Source organism: Salvelinus alpinus, chromosome 3 (assembly GCF_045679555.1).
Source record: "Salvelinus alpinus chromosome 3, SLU_Salpinus.1, whole genome shotgun sequence".
NCBI lineage: Eukaryota > Metazoa > Chordata > Actinopteri > Salmoniformes > Salmonidae > Salvelinus > Salvelinus alpinus.
Window position 1 is genome coordinate 78613158 of NC_092088.1, and position 20096 is coordinate 78633253.

The 20096-nt window shown below is 39.9% G+C and overlaps 1 protein-coding gene across 2 annotated transcripts in view; it reads right to left on the reverse strand.

Annotated features, from left to right (window-relative positions):
• Nucleotides 1-20096, reverse strand: part of LOC139571406 (protein TANC2-like) — a 230381-nt gene that overhangs the window by 39625 nt on the left and 170660 nt on the right. For both annotated transcript variants that reach the window (XM_071394248.1, XM_071394249.1), the window contains one exon: nucleotides 766-946. In XM_071394248.1, the coding sequence (XP_071250349.1) occupies nucleotides 766-946 (181 nt within the window). The remainder of the gene's footprint in view (nucleotides 1-765; nucleotides 947-20096) is intronic.

Sequence of the window (20096 nt, forward strand, 5' to 3'; positions counted from 1 at the left end):
TGAACCAGGCGAGGCAGTCATTAGAGGCTGTTGAGTCTGCCGATAAGAATACGGTGATTGACAGAGTCGAAAGCCTTGGCCAGGTCGATGAAGACGGCTGCACAGTACTGTTTTTTTATCGATGGTGGTCATGATATCGTTTAGGACCTTGAGCGTGGCTGAAGTGCACCCGTGATCAGCTCGGAAACCGGATTGCATAGCGGAGAATGTACGGTGGGATTCGAGATGGTCGGTGATCTGTTTGTTCACTTGGCTTTTGAAGACAGGGCAGGATGGATATAGATCTGTAACATAAAGCCCTTAACTTTCATATTACATCCCAAAAAATTCACAAATTCTAATATGAAAGATAAGGTCCTTATGCTTCCAAAACCGTAACGCAAGTGTTGCATGTTAATGTTCAGACCAATAGTCAGGGCTCTTAACAAACAAAAACATACAGAAGACCCCTTCGTCCAATGAGAGTCATGATCCAGGGCTAGGGTTGCCTTTGCTACGACCATGCTCGATGACCCAACGACACAACCAGTCATGTAAATGTCTGTAGTATACTACACATGAAAAGCTATCCGACTGATATACTGTTCTCTGAAATACTGTGTCCTGTTCTCTCTAAGGAATAAACAAGGTTTTGTGTTTTGAGTGTGTATGCGCGTGTGTTCTGAGTGTGTGTGTGTTCTGAGTGTGTGTTTTGAGTGTGTATGCGTGTGTGCGTCTCTTACGATGTGCATATGTGTGTGTGTGTATATAGTCCATCCCCCTCACCGATGATGCCGCTGTCCCGGCTCTCCAGGGTGGAGGTGGGGCTTGAGACAGATCCGTAGGCGTGGTTCTTGTTATCCTGGTTACCCCTGGGCATGGCGGAGCAGGGTGAGCCGGCCGGGGGGGAGGCTGTGCTGCTGGTCAGAGTGGAGCATGGACTGATCCTCTGGTTACCAGCCAGGCCCTGGAGGAGAAACACAGAGTCAGATGACAGTACTAGTTACAACACAGCCCAGAACACCAAGACATTTGAGACCACATCAATAGGAGAGGAGGAAGTAGTCACGTGTTGAGACTCCATAGGGTTCTGTGTAGGTTTATCATTCTCAGGAACCAGCAGTACTGAAGCTTCCATTTTATATCTAGCAGCAGAATGATTCCACAGCAATGCTGAGTGTGAAAGAGAGAGCTTTAAACACTTCCTGACCCTGCCATGCCCTGCTCCCATTGGACAGAGCCGGTCACAATGTTGCTGTGGCCCTCCTCCCATTGGATGTTACCTGTTACATTTTACTGTGAGGCCCTGCCGTGCCCTTCCCTGATGTCAGCTCAGAGAGAGCACCACAGAAAAGCATTCTGGCATGGCTAATATACACGCTCGCTCACTCACTCAAATAATGACTGTGTTTATGGGGTAAGGTCAAAGGTAGAGTTGACGCTCAGTTCACTAAGGGGGATATGAGGGGCTTCGAGGTAAAATCCCTTGCCTGTGCTTAAAAAAACAGGTTTATTGTGCAAATATCATCCTGTCCTACAGCCTACTGTAAATATCCTACTGTCAATATCCTACTGTCATCATCCTATTGTCAATATCCTACTGTCAGTATCCCACTGTCAATATCATACCGCAAATATCCTACTGTAAATATTATACTGTCATTATGCTACTGTAAATATACTACTGTCAATATCCTACTGTCAATATCCTACTGTCAATATACTAATGTAAACAGTATACTGTCATTATCCTACTGTCAATATCCCACTGTCAATATCCTACTGTAAATATTCAACTGTAAATGAGTTTGAATGCCGTTTTATGTTTATATTTCTGCTAAATGTACTACATTTTTATTCCAATGAGATTACAATATTTCATTATTATGTCACATTGTTGAGGTGAACCTGTAGTCAGAATTTCATTATTATGTTACATTGTTGAGAGGTGAACCTGTAGTCAGCATTCCATTATTATGTCACATTGTTGAGGTGAACCTGTTGTCAGCATTTCATTGTTATGTCACATTGTTGAGAGGTGAACCTGTAGTCAGCATTTCATTATTATGTCAGATTGTTGAGAGGTGAACCTGTAGTCAGCATTTCATTGTTATGTCAGATTGTTGACAGGTGAACCTGTAGTCAGCATTTCATTATTATGTCAGATTGTTGAGAGGTGAACCTGTTGTCAGCATTTCATTGTTATGTCAGATTGTTGAGAGGTGAACCTGTAGTCAGCATTTCATTATTATGTCACATTGTTCAGAGGTGAACCTGTAGTCAGCATTTCATTATTATGTCAGATTGTTGAGAGGTGAACCTGTAGTCAGCATTTCATTGTTATGTCAGATTGTTGAGAGGTGAACCTGTAGTCAGCATTTCATTATTATGTCAGATTGTTGAGAGGTGAACCTGTTGTCAGCGTTTCATTGTTATGTCAGATTGTTGAGAGGTGAACCTGTAGTCAGCATTTCATTATTATGTCACATTGTTGAGAGGTGAACCTGTAGTCAGCATTTCATTATTATGTCACATTGTTCAGAGGTGAACCTGTAGTCAGCATTTCATTATTATGTCACATTGTTCAGAGGTGAACCTGTAGTCAGCATTTCATTATTATGTCACATTGTTGAGAGGTGAACCTGTAGTCAGCATTTCATTATTATGTCAGATTGTTGAGAGGTGAACCTGTAGTCAGCATTTCATTATTATGTCACATTGTTGAGAGGTGAACCTGTAGTCAGCATTTCATTATTATGTCACATTGTTGAGAGGTGAACCTGTAGTCAGCATTTCATTATTATGTCACATTGTTGAGAGGTGAACCTGTAGTCAGCATTTCATTATTATGTCAGATTGTTGAGAGGTGAACCTGTTGTCAGCATTTCATTATTATGTCACATTGTTGAGAGGTGAACCTGTAGTCAGCATTTCATTATTATGTCACGTTGTTGAGAGGTGAACCTGTAGTCAGAATTTCATTATTATGTCACATTGTTGAGAGGTGAACCTGTAGTCAGCATTTCATTATTATGTCACATTGTTGAGAGGTGAACCTGTAGTCAGCATTTCATTATTATGTCACATTGTTGAGAGGTGAACCTGTTGTCAGCATTTCATTGTTATGTCACATTGTTGAGAGGTGAACCTGTAGTCAGCATTTCATTATTATGTCACATTGTTGAGGTGAACCTGTTGTCAGCATTTCATTGTTATGTCACATTGTTGAGAGGTGAACCTGTAGTCAGCATTTCATTATTATGTCACATTGTTGAGAGGTGAACCTGTAGTCAGCATTTCATTATTATGTCACATTGTTGAGAGGTGAACCTGTAGTCAGCATTTCATTATTATGTCACATTGTTGAGAGGTGAACCTGTAGTCAGCATTTCATTATTATGTCAGATTGTTGAGAGGTGAACCTGTAGTCAGCATTTCATTATTATGTCAGATTGTTGAGAGGTGAACCTGTAGTCAGCATTTCATTATTATGTCAGATTGTTGAGAGGTGAACCTATAGTCAGCATTTCATTATTATGTCAGATTGTTGAGAGGTGAACCTGTTGTCAGCATTTCATTATTATGTCACATTGTTGAGAGGTGAACCTGTTGTCAGCATTTCATTGTTATGTCAGATTGTTGAGAGGTGAACCTGTAGTCAGCATTTCATTATTATGTCACATTGTTCAGAGGTGAACCTGTAGTCAGCATTTCATTATTATGTCAGATTGTTGAGAGGTGAACCTGTAGTCAGCATTTCATTATTATGTCAGATTGTTGAGAGGTGAACCTGTTGTCAGCATTTCATTGTTATGTCAGATTGTTGAGAGGTGAACCTGTAGTCAGCATTTCATTTTTATGTCACATTGTTCAGAGGTGAACCTGTAGTCAGCATTTCATTATTATGTCACATTGTTGAGAGGTGAACCTGTAGTCAGCATTTCATTATTATGTCAGATTGTTGAGAGGTGAACCTGTAGTCAGCATTTCATTATTATGTCAGATTGTTGAGAGGTGAACCTGTAGTCAGCATTTCATTATTATGTCACATTGTTGAGAGGTGAACCTGTAGTCAGCATTTCATTATTATGTCACATTGTTGAGAGGTGAACCTGTAGTCAGCATTTCATTATTATGTCAGATTGTTGAGAGATGAACCTATAGTCAGCATTTCATTATTATGTCAGATTGTTGAGAGGTGAACCTGTTGTCAGCATTTCATTATTATGTCACATTGTTGAGAGGTGAACCTGTAGTCAGCATTTCATTATTATGTCACATTGTTGAGAGGTAAACCTGTAGTCAGAATTTCATTATTATGTCACATTGTTGAGAGGTGAACCTGTAGTCAGCATTTCATTATTATGTCACATTGTTGAGAGGTGAACCTGTAGTCAGCATTTCATTATTATGGCACATTGTTGAGAGGTGAACCTGTAGTCAGCATTTCATTATTATGTCAGATTGTTGAGAGGTGAACCTGTAGTCAGCATTTCATTGTTATGTCACATTGTTGAGGTGAACCTGTAGTCAGCATTTCATTATTATGTCACATTGTTGAGAGGTGAACCTGTAGTCAGCATTTCATTATTATGTCACATTGTTGAGAGGTGAACCTGTAGTCAGCATTTCATTATTATGTCAGATTGTTGAGAGGTGAACCTGTAGTCAGCATTTCATTGTTATGTCACATTGTTGAGGTGAACCTGTAGTCAGAATTTCATTATTATGTCACATTGGTGAGAGGTGAACCTGTAGTCAGCATTTCATTATTATGTCAGATTGTTGAGGTGAACCTGTAGTCAGCGTTTCATTATTTTGTCACATTGTTGAGAGGTGAACCTGTAGTCAGCATTTCATTATTATGTCACATTGTTGAGAGGTGAACCTGTAGTCAGCATTTCATTATTATGTCAGATTGTTGAGAGGTGAACCTGTAGTCAGCGTTTCATTATTATGTCAGATTGTTGAGAGGTGAACCTGTAGTCAGCATTTCATTATTATGTCACATTGTTGAGAGGTGAACCTGTAGTCAGCATTTCATTATTATGTCACATTGTTGAGAGGTGAACCTGTAGTCAGCATTTCATTATTATGTCACATTGTTGAGAGGTGAACCTGTAGTCAGCATTTCATTATTATGGCACATTGTTGAGAGGTGAACCTGTAGTCAGCATTTCATTATTATGTCAGATTGTTGAGAGGTGAACCTGTAGTCAGCATTTCATTGTTATGTCACATTGTTGAGGTGAACCTGTAGTCAGCATTTCATTATTATGTCACATTGTTGAGAGGTGAACCTGTAGTCAGCATTTCATTATTATGTCACATTGTTGAGAGGTGAACCTGTAGTCAGCATTTCATTATTATGTCAGATTGTTGAGAGGCGAACCTGTAGTCAGCATTTCATTGTTATGTCACATTGTTGAGGTGAACCTGTAGTCAGAATTTCATTATTATGTCACATTGGTGAGAGGTGAACCTGTAGTCAGCATTTCATTATTATGTCACATTGTTGAGAGGTGAACCTGTAGTCAGCATTTCATTATTATGTCAGATTGTTGAGAGATGAACCTGTAGTCAGCATTTCATTATTATGTCACATTGTTGAGAGGTGAACCTGTAGTCAGCATTTCATTATTATGTCACATTGTTGAGAGGTGAACCTGTAGTCAGCATTTCATTATTATGGCACATTGTTGAGAGGTGAACCTGTAGTCAGCATTTCATTATTATGTCAGATTGTTGAGAGGTGAACCTGTAGTCAGCATTTCATTGTTATGTCACATTGTTGAGGTGAACCTGTAGTCAGCATTTCATTATTATGTCACATTGTTGAGAGGTGAACCTGTAGTCAGCATTTCATTATTATGTCACATTGTTGAGAGGTGAACCTGTAGTCAGCATTTCATTATTATGTCAGATTGTTGAGAGGTGAACCTGTAGTCAGCATTTCATTGTTATGTCACATTGTTGAGGTGAACCTGTAGTCAGAATTTCATTATTATGTCACATTGGTGAGAGGTGAACCTGTAGTCAGCATTTCATTATTATGTCAGATTGTTGAGGTGAACCTGTAGTCAGCGTTTCATTATTTTGTCACATTGTTGAGAGGTGAACCTGTAGTCAGCATTTCATTATTATGTCACATTGTTGAGAGGTGAACCTGTAGTCAGCATTTCATTATTATGTCAGATTGTTGAGAGGTGAACCTGTAGTCAGCGTTTCATTATTATGTCAGATTGTTGAGAGGTGAACCTGTAGTCAGCATTTCATTATTATGTCACATTGTTGAGAGGTGAACCTGTAGTCAGCATTTCATTATTATGTCACATTGTTGAGAGGTGAACCTGTAGTCAGCATTTCATTATTATGTCACATTGTTGAGAGGTGAACCTGTAGTCAGCATTTCATTATTATGGCACATTGTTGAGAGGTGAACCTGTAGTCAGCATTTCATTATTATGTCAGATTGTTGAGAGGTGAACCTGTAGTCAGCATTTCATTGTTATGTCACATTGTTGAGGTGAACCTGTAGTCAGCATTTCATTATTATGTCACATTGTTGAGAGGTGAACCTGTAGTCAGCATTTCATTATTATGTCACATTGTTGAGAGGTGAACCTGTAGTCAGCATTTCATTATTATGTCAGATTGTTGAGAGGCGAACCTGTAGTCAGCATTTCATTGTTATGTCACATTGTTGAGGTGAACCTGTAGTCAGAATTTCATTATTATGTCACATTGGTGAGAGGTGAACCTGTAGTCAGCATTTCATTATTATGTCAGATTGTTGAGGTGAACCTGTAGTCAGCGTTTCATTATTTTGTCACATTGTTGAGAGGTGAACCTGTAGTCAGCATTTCATTATTATGTCACATTGTTGAGAGGTGAACCTGTAGTCAGCATTTCATTATTATGTCAGATTGTTGAGAGGTGAACCTGTAGTCAGCGTTTCATTATTATGTCAGATTGTTGAGAGGTGAACCTGTAGTCAGCATTTCATTATTATGTCACATTGTTGAGAGGTGAACCTGTAGTCAGCATTTCATTATTATGTCAGATTGTTGAGAGGTGAACCTGTAGTCAGCATTTCATTGTTATGTCACATTGTTGAGGTGAACCTGTAGTCAGCGTTTCATTATTTTGTCACATTGTTGAGGTGAACCTGTAGTCAGCATTTCATTGTTATGTCACATTGTTGAGGTGAACCTGTAGTCAGCGTTTCATTATTTTGTCACATTGTTGAGGTGAACCTGTAGTCAGCATTTCATTGTACTGTGTATCATGTGCATTTGACAAATAGACTTGACTTGGCTCCCCCTCACACGCCCTCCCATAGCCTCAACTGTACTTCTGCTTAGTCTCCTTGGTAGCCAGTAACTGAAACACTCAGACCATCCCTGGTCTTCCTGGTCAGAGCTGTATTGATAGGACAGCAGAGAGCCAGGTCAGGTTGCATGGTGCCTGTTACGTGTTCCTTTCATCCCCGTCTTCTACCCTCCTCCGAGATGGGCTGGGCCTGGGCTGGGGCCAGTACAGTCATGGAGTTGGGCAGGCTGCCCAGTGAGAGCTGATACAGTTAATACAGGTAATGAGTGGAGAACAGGAGGGCTTCTTAAAGAAAAACGAACAGGTCTGTGAGAGCCGGAATTCTTACTGGTTGGTAGGTGATCAAATACTTATGTCATGCAATAAAATGCAAATTAATTACTTAAAAATCATAAAAATCATAATAACACCACTACAGAATAACACCACTACAGAATAACACCACTACAGTATAACAAAACTACAGAATAACACCACTTCAGAATAAAACCACTACAACACCACTACAGAATAACACCACTACAGAATAACACCACTACAGTATAACACCACTACAGAATAACACCACTACAGTATAACACCACTACAGAATAACACCACTACAGAATAACACCACTACAGTATAACACCACTACAGAATAACACCACTACAGCATACCACCACTACAGCATACCACCACTACAGTATAACACCACTACAGCATACCACCACTACAGCATGCCACCACTACAGAATAACACCACTACAGCATACCGACACTACAGTATAACACCACTACAGCATACCACCACTACAGTATAACACCACTACAGAATAACACCACTACAGTATAACACCACTTCAGAATACCACCACTACAGCATACCACCACTACAGTATAACACCACTACAGAATAACACCACTACAGTATAACACCACTACAGCATACCACCACTACAGTATAACACCACTACAGAATTACACCACTACAGTATAACACCACTACAGCATACCACCACTACAGCATACCACCACTACAGTATAACACCACTACAGTATAACACCACTACAGTATAACACCACTACAGTATAACACCACTATAGTATAACACCCCTACAGTATAACACCACTACAGTATAATACCACTACAGCATAACACCACTACAGAATACCACCACTACAGTATAACACCACTACAGTATAACACCACTACAGTATAACACCACTACAGAATAACACCACTACAGTATAACACCACGACAGTATAACACCACTACAGTATAACACCACTACAGAATAACACCACTACAGAATAACACCACTACAGAATAACACCACTACAGTATAACACCACTACAGTATAACACCACTACAGTATAACACCACTACAGTATAACACCACTACAACATACCACCACTACAGTATAACACCACTACAGTATAACACCACTACAGTATAACACCACTATAGTATAACACCCCTACAGTATAACACCACTACAGTATAATACCACTACAGCATAACACCACTACAGCATAACACCACTACAGAATACCACCACTACAGTATAACACCACTACAGTATAACACCACTACAGTATAACACCACTACAGAATAACACCACTACAGTATGACACCACGACTGTATAACACCACTACAGTATAACACCACTACAGAATAACACCACTACAGAATAACACCACTACAGAATAACACCACTACAGTATAACACCACTACAGTATAACACCACTACAGTATAACACCACTACAACATACCACCACTACAGTATAACACCACTACAGTATAACACCACTACAGAATAACACCACTACAGTATAACACCACTACAGCATACCACCACTACAGTATAACACCACTACAGAATAACACCACTACAGTATAACACCACTACAGCATACCACCACTACAGCATACCGCCACTACAGTATAACACCACTACAGAATAACACCACTACAGAATAACACCACTACAGAATAACACCACTACAGAAAAACACCACTACAGTATAACACCACTACAGTATAACACCACTACAGTATAACACCACTACAGAATACCACCACTACAGCATACCGACACTACAGTATAACACCACTACAGTATAACACCACTACAGAATAACACCACTACAGTATAACACCACTACAGAATACCACCACTACAGCATAACACCACAACAGAAAAACACCTCTACGGCATGACACCACTACACTATAACACCACTACAGTATAACACCACTACAGCATACCACCACTACAGCATACCAGCACTACAGTATAACACCACTACAGTATAACACCACTACAGTATGACACCACTACAGTATAACACCACTATAGTATAACACCCCTACAGTATAACACCACTACAGTATAATACCACTACAGCATAACACCACTACAGAATACCACCACTACAGTATAACACCACTACAGTATAACACCACTACAGTATAACACCACTACAGAATAACACCACTACAGTATAACACCACGACAGTATAACACCACTACAGTATAACACCACTACAGAATAACACCACTACAGAATAACACCACTACAGAATAACACCACTACAGTATAACACCACTACAGTATAACACCACTACAGTATAACACCACTACAGTATAACACCACTACAGCATACCACCACTACAGTATAACACCACTACAGTATAACACCACTACAGTATAACACCACTATAGTATAACACCCCTACAGTATAACACCACTACAGTATAATACCACTACAGCATAACACCACTACAGCATAACACCACTACAGAATACCACCACTACAGTATAACACCACTACAGTATAACACCACTACAGTATAACACCACTACAGAATAACACCACTACAGTATGACACCACGACTGTATAACACCACTACAGTATAACACCACTACAGAATAACACCACTACAGAATAACACCACTACAGAATAACACCACTACAGTATAACACCACTACAGTATAACACCACTACAGTATAACACCACTACAACATACCACCACTACAGTATAACACCACTACAGTATAACACCACTACAGAATAACACCACTACAGTATAACACCACTACAGCATACCACCACTACAGTATAACACCACTACAGAATAACACCACTACAGTATAACACCACTACAGCATACCACCACTACAGCATACCGCCACTACAGTATAACACCACTACAGAATAACACCACTACAGAATAACACCACTACAGAATAACACCACTACAGAAAAACACCACTACAGTATAACACCACTACAGTATAACACCACTACAGTATAACACCACTACAGAATACCACCACTACAGCATACCGACACTACAGTATAACACCACTACAGTATAACACCACTACAGAATAACACCACTACAGTATAACACCACTACAGAATACCACCACTACAGCATAACACCACAACAGAAAAACACCTCTACGGCATGACACCACTACACTATAACACAACTACACTATAACACCACTAAAGTATAACACCACTACACTATAACACCACAACAGCATAACACCACAACAGCATAACACCACTACAGTACAACACCACTACAGTATAACACCACTACAGCATAACACCACTACAGCATAACACCACTACAGTAAAACACCACTACAGTATAACACCACACTATAACACCACTACAGCATAACACCAATACAGCATAGCACCACTACAGCATAACACCACTACAGCTTAACACCACTACAGCGTAACACCACTACAGCATGACACCACTACAGAATAACACTACTACAGTATAACACCACTACAGTATAACACCACTACAGTATAACACCACTACAGCATAACAAAACAACAGCATAACACCACTACAGCATAACACCACTACAGTATAACCCCACTACAGTATAACACCACTACAGTGTAACACCACTACAGCGTAACACCACTACAGCGTAACACCCCTATGGCGTAACACCACTACGGTATCACACTACTACACTATAGCACCAATACAGTATAACACCAATACACTATAACACCACAACAGCATAACACCACTACAGTATAATACCAATACACTATAACATCACTACAGTATAACACCACTACAGCATAACAACACTACAGTATAACACCACTACAGTATAACACCACTACAGTATAATACCAATACACTATAACATTACTACACTATAACACCACTACAGTATAACACCACTACAGCATAACACCACTACAGCATAACACCACTACAGTATAACACCACTACAGTATAACACCACTACAGTATAATACCAATACACTATAACATTACTACACTATAACACCACTACAGTATAACACCACTACAGCATAACACCACTACAGCATAACACCACTACAACATAACACCAATACAGTATAACACCACTACAGTATAACACCACTACAGTATACCACCACTACAGTATAACACCACTACAGTATAACACCACTACAGTATAACACCACTACAGCATAACAGTACTACAGCATACCACCACTACAGTATAACACCACTACAGCATACCACCACTACAGTATAACACCACTACAGTATAACACCACTACAGTATAACACCACTACAGTATAACACCACTACAACATAACACCACTACACTATAACACCACTACAGTATAACACCACTATACTATAACACCACTACAGTATAACACCACTACAGCATAACACCATAACACCACTACAGTATAACACCACTACAGTATAACACAACTACAGCATAACACCACTACAGTATAACACCACTACGGCATAACACCACTACAGCATACCACCACTACAGTATAACACCACAACAGCATAACACCACAACAGCATACCACCACTACAGCATAACACCACTACAGCATAACACCACTACAGTATAACACCACTACAGTATAACACCACTACAGTATAACACCACTACAGTATAACACCACTACAGTATAACACCACTAAAACATAACACCACTACAGCATAACACCACTACAGCATAACTTCACTACAGCATAACACCACTACAGTATAACACCACTACAGTATAACACCACTACAGCATAACACCACTACAGTATAACACCACTACAGCATAACACCACTACAGCATAACACCATAACACCACTACAGCATAACACCACTACAGTATAACACCACTACAGTATAACACCACTACAGTATAACGCCACTACAGCATAACACCACTACAGCATAACACCACTACAGTATACCACCACTACAGCATAACACCACTACAGCGTAACACCACTACAGTATAACACCACTACAGTATAACAGCACTACATTATACCACCACTACAGCATACCACCACTACAGCATAACACCACTACAGTATAACAGCACTACAGTATACCACCACTACAGCATACCACCACTACAGCATAACACCACTACAGTATAACATCACTACAGTATAACACCACTACAGTATACCACCACTACAGCATACCACCACTACAGCATAACACCACTACAGCATAACACCACTACAGCATAACACCACTACAGTATAACACCACTACAGCATACCACCACTACAGCATAACACCACTACAGCATAACACCACTACAGTATAACACCAGTACAGCATAACACCACTACAGCATAACACCACTACAGCATAACACCACTACAGCATACCACCACTACAGCATAACACCACTACAGTATAACACCAATACAGCGTAACACCACTACAGCGTAACATTACTACAGTAAAACACCACTACAGAATAACACCACTACAACATACCATTACTACAGTAAAACACCACTACAGCATAACACCACTACAACATAACACCACTACAGTATAATACAACTACAGTGTAACACCACTACAACATAACACCATAACACCACTACAACATAACAGTACTACAGTAAAACACCACTACAGCATAACACCACTACAGCATAACACCACTACAACATAACACCATAACACCACTACAACATAACATTACTACAGTATAACATCACTACAGTATAACACCACTACAGTATACCACCACTACAGCATACCACCACTACAGCATAACACCACTACAGCATAACACCACTACAGCATAACACCACTACAGTATAACACCACTACAGCATACCACCACTACAGCATAACACCACTACAGCATAACACCACTACAGCATAACACCACTACAGCATAACACCACTACAGCATACCACCACTACAGCATAACACCACTACAGTATAACACCAATACAGCGTAACACCACTACAGCGTAACATTACTACAGTAAAACACCACTACAGAATAACACCACTACAACATACCATTACTACAGTAAAACACCACTACAGCATAACACCACTACAACATAACACCACTACAGTATAATACAACTACAGTGTAACACCACTACAACATAACACCATAACACCACTACAACATAACAGTACTACAGTAAAACACCACTACAGCATAACACCACTACAGCATAACACCACTACAACATAACACCATAACACCACTACAACATAACATTACTACTGTAAAACACCACTACAGCATAACACCACTACAGCATAACACCACTACAGCATAACACCACTACAGCATAACACCACTACAGCATAACACCACTACAGCGTAACACCACTACAGCATAACACCACTACAGCAAAACACCGCTACAGCGTAACACCACTACAGTAAAACACCACTACAGTATAACACTACTACAGAATAACACCACTACAGTATAACACCACTACAGAATACCACCACTACAGCATACCACCACTACAGTATAACACCACTACAGAATAACACCACTACAGTATAACACCACTATAGAATACCACCACTACAGCATACCACCACTACAGTATAACACCACTACAGAATAACACCACTACAGCATAACACCACAACTGAAAAACACCTCTACGGCATGACACCACTACACTATAACACAACTACACTATAACACCACTAAAGTATAACACCACTACACTATAACACCACAACAGCATAACACCACAACAGCATAACATCACTACAGTATAACACCACTACAGTATACCACCACTACAGCATACCACCACTACAGCATAACACCACTACAGCATAACACCACTACAGCATAACACCACTACAGTATAACACCACTACAACATACCACCACTACAGCATAACACCACTACAGCATAACACCACTACAGTATAACACCAGTACAGCATAACACCACTACAGCATAACACCACTACAGCATAACACCACTACAGCATACCACCACTACAGCATAACACCACTACAGTATAACACCAATACAGCGTAACACCACTACAGCGTAACATTACTACAGTAAAACACCACTACAGAATAACACCACTACAACATACCATTACTACAGTAAAACACCACTACAGCATAACACCACTACAACATAACACCACTACAGTATAATACAACTACAGTGTAACACCACTACAACATAACACCATAACACCACTACAACATAACAGTACTACAGTAAAACACCACTACAGCATAACACCACTACAGCATAACACCACTACAACATAACACCATAACACCACTACAACATAACATTACTACTGTAAAACACCACTACAGCATAACACCACTACAGCATAACACCACTACAGCATAACACCACTACAGCATAACACCACTACAGCATAACACCACTACAGCGTAACACCACTACAGCATAACACCACTACAGCATAACACCGCTACAGCGTAACACCACTACAGTAAAACACCACTACAGTATAACACTACTACAGAATAACACCACTACAGTATAACACCACTACAGAATACCACCACTACAGCATACCACCACTACAGTATAACACCACTACAGAATAACACCACTACAGTATAACACCACTATAGAATACCACCACTACAGCATACCACCACTACAGTATAACACCACTACAGAATAACACCACTACAGCATAACACCACAACTGAAAAACACCTCTATGGCATGACACCACTACACTATAACACAACTACACTATAACACCACTAAAGTATAACACCACTACACTATAACACCACAACAGCATAACACCACAACAGCATAACACCACTACAGTATAACACCACTACAGCATAACACCACTACAGCATAACACCACTACAGTAAAACACCACTACAGTATAACACCACACTATAACACCACTACAGCATAAGACCAATACAGCATAACACCACTACAGCATAACACAACTACAGCATAACACCACTACAGTATAACACCACTACAGCATAACACCACAACAGCATAACACCACTACAGTATAACACCACTACAGTATAACACCACTACAGTATAACACCACTACAGTATAACACCACTACAGCATAACAAAACAACAGCGTAACACCACTACAGCATAACACCACTACAGTATAACCCCACTACAGCATAACACCACTACAGTGTAACACCACTACAGCATAACACCACTACAGTATAACACCACTACAGCATACCACCACTACAGCATAACACCACTACAGCATAACACCACTACAGTATAACACCAGTACAGCATAACACCACTACAGCATAACACCACTACAGCATAACACCACTACAGCATACCACCACTACAGCATAACACCACTACAGTATAACACCAATACAGCGTAACACCACTACAGCGTAACATTACTACAGTAAAACACCACTACAGAATAACACCACTACAACATACCATTACTACAGTAAAACACCACTACAGCATAACACCACTACAACATAACACCACTACAGTATAATACAACTACAGTGTAACACCACTACAACATAACACCATAACACCACTACAACATAACAGTACTACTGTAAAACACCACTACAGCATAACACCACTACAGCATAACACCACTACAACATAACACCATAACACCACTACAACATAACATTACTACTGTAAAACACCACTACAGCATAACACCACTACAGCATAACACCACTACAGCATAACACCACTACAGCATAACACCACTACAGCATAACACCACTACAGCGTAACACCACTACAGCATAACACCACTACAGCATAACACCGCTACAGCGTAACACCACTACAGTAAAACACCACTACAGTATAACACTACTACAGAATAACACCACTACAGTATAACACCACTACAGAATACCACCACTACAGCATACCACCACTACAGTATAACACCACTACAGAATAACACCACTACAGTATAACACCACTATAGAATACCACCACTACAGCATACCACCACTACAGTATAACACCACTACAGAATAACACCACTACAGCATAACACCACAACTGAAAAACACCTCTACGGCATGACACCACTACACTATAACACAACTACACTATAACACCACTAAAGTATAACACCACTACACTATAACACCACAACAGCATAACACCACAACAGCATAACACCACTACAGTATAACACCACTACAGTATAACACCACTACAGCATAACACCACTACAGCATAACACCACTACAGTAAAACACCACTACAGTATAACACCACACTATAACACCACTACAGCATAACACCAATACAGCATAACACCACTACAGCATAACACAACTACAGCATAACACCACTACAGTATAACACCACTACAGCATAACACCACAACAGCATAACACCACTACAGTATAACACCACTACAGTATAACACCACTACAGTATAACACCACTACAGTATAACACCACTACAGCATAACAAAACAACAGCATAACACCACTACAGCATAACACCACTACAGTATAACCCCACTACAGCATAACACCACTACAGTGTAACACCACTACAGCGTAACACCACTACAGCGTAACACTCCTATGGCGTAACACTACTACGGTATCACACTACTACACTATAACACCAATACAGTATAACACCAATACACTATAACACCACAACAGCATAACACCACTACAGTATAATACCAATACACTATAACATCACTACAGTATAACACCACTACAGTATAATACCAATACACTATAACATTACTACACTATAACACCACTACAGTATAACACCACTACAGCATAACACCACTACAGCATAACACCACTACAACATAACACCACTACAGTATAACACCACTACAGTATACCACCACTACAGTATAACACCACTACAGCATAACACCACTACAGCATAACACCATAACACCACTACAGCATAACACCACTACAGTATAACACCACTACAGTATAACGCCACTACAGCATAACACCACTACAGCATAACACCACTACAGTATACCACCACTACAGCATAACACCACTACAGCGTAACACCACTACAGTATAACACCACTACAGTATAACAGCACTACAGTATACCACCACTACAGCATACCACCACTACAGCATAACACCACTACAGTATAACAGCACTACAGTATACCACCACTACAGCATACCACCACTACAGCATAACACCACTACAGTATAACATCACTACAGTATAACACCACTACAGTATACCACCACTACAGCATACCACCACTACAGCATAACACCACTACAGCATAACACCACTACAGCATAACACCACTACAGTATAACACCACTACAGCATACCACCACTACAGCATAACACCACTACAGGATAACACCACTACAGTATAACACCAGTACAGCATAACACCACTACAGCATAACACCACTACAGCATAACACCACTACAGCATACCACCACTACAGCATAACACCACTACAGTATAACACCAATACAGCGTAACACCACTACAGCGTAACATTACTACAGTAAAACACCACTACAGAATAACACCACTACAACATACCATTACTACAGTAAAACACCACTACAGCATAACACCACTACAACATAACACCACTACAGTATAATACAACTACAGTGTAACACCACTACAACATAACACCATAAGACCACTACAACATAACAGTACTACAGTAAAACACCACTACAGCATAACACCACTACAGCATAACACCACTACAACATAACACCATAACACCACTACAACATAACATTACTACTGTAAAACACCACTACAGCATAACACCACTACAGCATAACACCACTACAGCATAACACCACTACAGCATAACACCACTACAGCATAACACCACTACAGCGTAACACCACTACAGCATAACACCACTACAGCATAACACCGCTACAGCGTAACACCACTACAGTAAAACACCACTACAGTATAACACTACTACAGAATAACACCACTACAGTATAACACCACTACAGAATACCACCACTACAGCATACCACCACTACAGTATAACACCACTACAGAATAACACCACTACAGTATAACACCACTATAGAATACCACCACTACAGCATACCACCACTACAGTATAACACCACTACAGAATAACAACACTACAGCATAACACCACAACTGAAAAACACCTCTACGGCATGACACCACTACACTATAACACAACTACACTATAACACCACTAAAGTATAACACCACTACACTATAACACCACAACAGCATAACACCACAACAGCATAACACCACTACAGTATAACACCACTACAGTATACCACTACAGCGTAACATTACTACAGTAAAACACCACTACAGAATAACACCACTACAACATAACATTACTACAGTAAAACACCACTACAGCATAACACCACTACAACATAACACCACTACAGTATAACACCATAACACCACTACAACATAACAGTACTACAGTAAAACACCACTCCAGCATAACACCACTACAGCATAACACCACTACAACATAACACCATAACACCACTACAACATAACATTACTACTGTAAAACACCACTACAGCATAACACCACTACAGCATAACACCACTACAGCATAACACCACTACAGCATAACACCACTACAGCGTAACACCACTACAGTATAACACCACTACAGCATAACACCACTACAGCGTAACACCACTACAGTAAAACACCACTACAGCATAACACCACTACAACATAACACCATAACACCACAACACCATGACACCACTACAGCATAACACCACTACAACGTAACATTACTACAGTAAAACACCACTACAGCATAACACCACTACAACATAACACCACTACAGTATAACACCAATACAGCATAACACCACTACAACATAATATTACTACAGTAAAACAACACTACAGTATAACACCACTACAGTATAACACCACTACAGTATAACACCACTACAGCATAACACCACTACAACATAACATTACTACAGTAAAACACCGCTACAGCATAACACCACTACAACATAACACCACTACAGTATAAAACCACTACAGCATAACACCACTACAGCATAACACCACTACAACATAACATTACTACAGTAAAACACCACTACAGCATTCCACCACTACAGCATAACACCACTACATCATAACGCCACTACAGCATAACATTACTACAGTAAAACACCACTACAGCATAACACCACTACAACATAACACCACTACAGTATAACACCACTACAGCATAACACCACTACAGCATAACACCACTACAACATAACATTACTACAGTATAACACCACTACAGCATAACACCACTACAGCATAACACCACTACAGCATAACACCACTACAGTAAAACACCACTACAGCATAACACCACTACAGCATAACACCACTACAGCATAACACCACTACAGCATAACACCACTACAG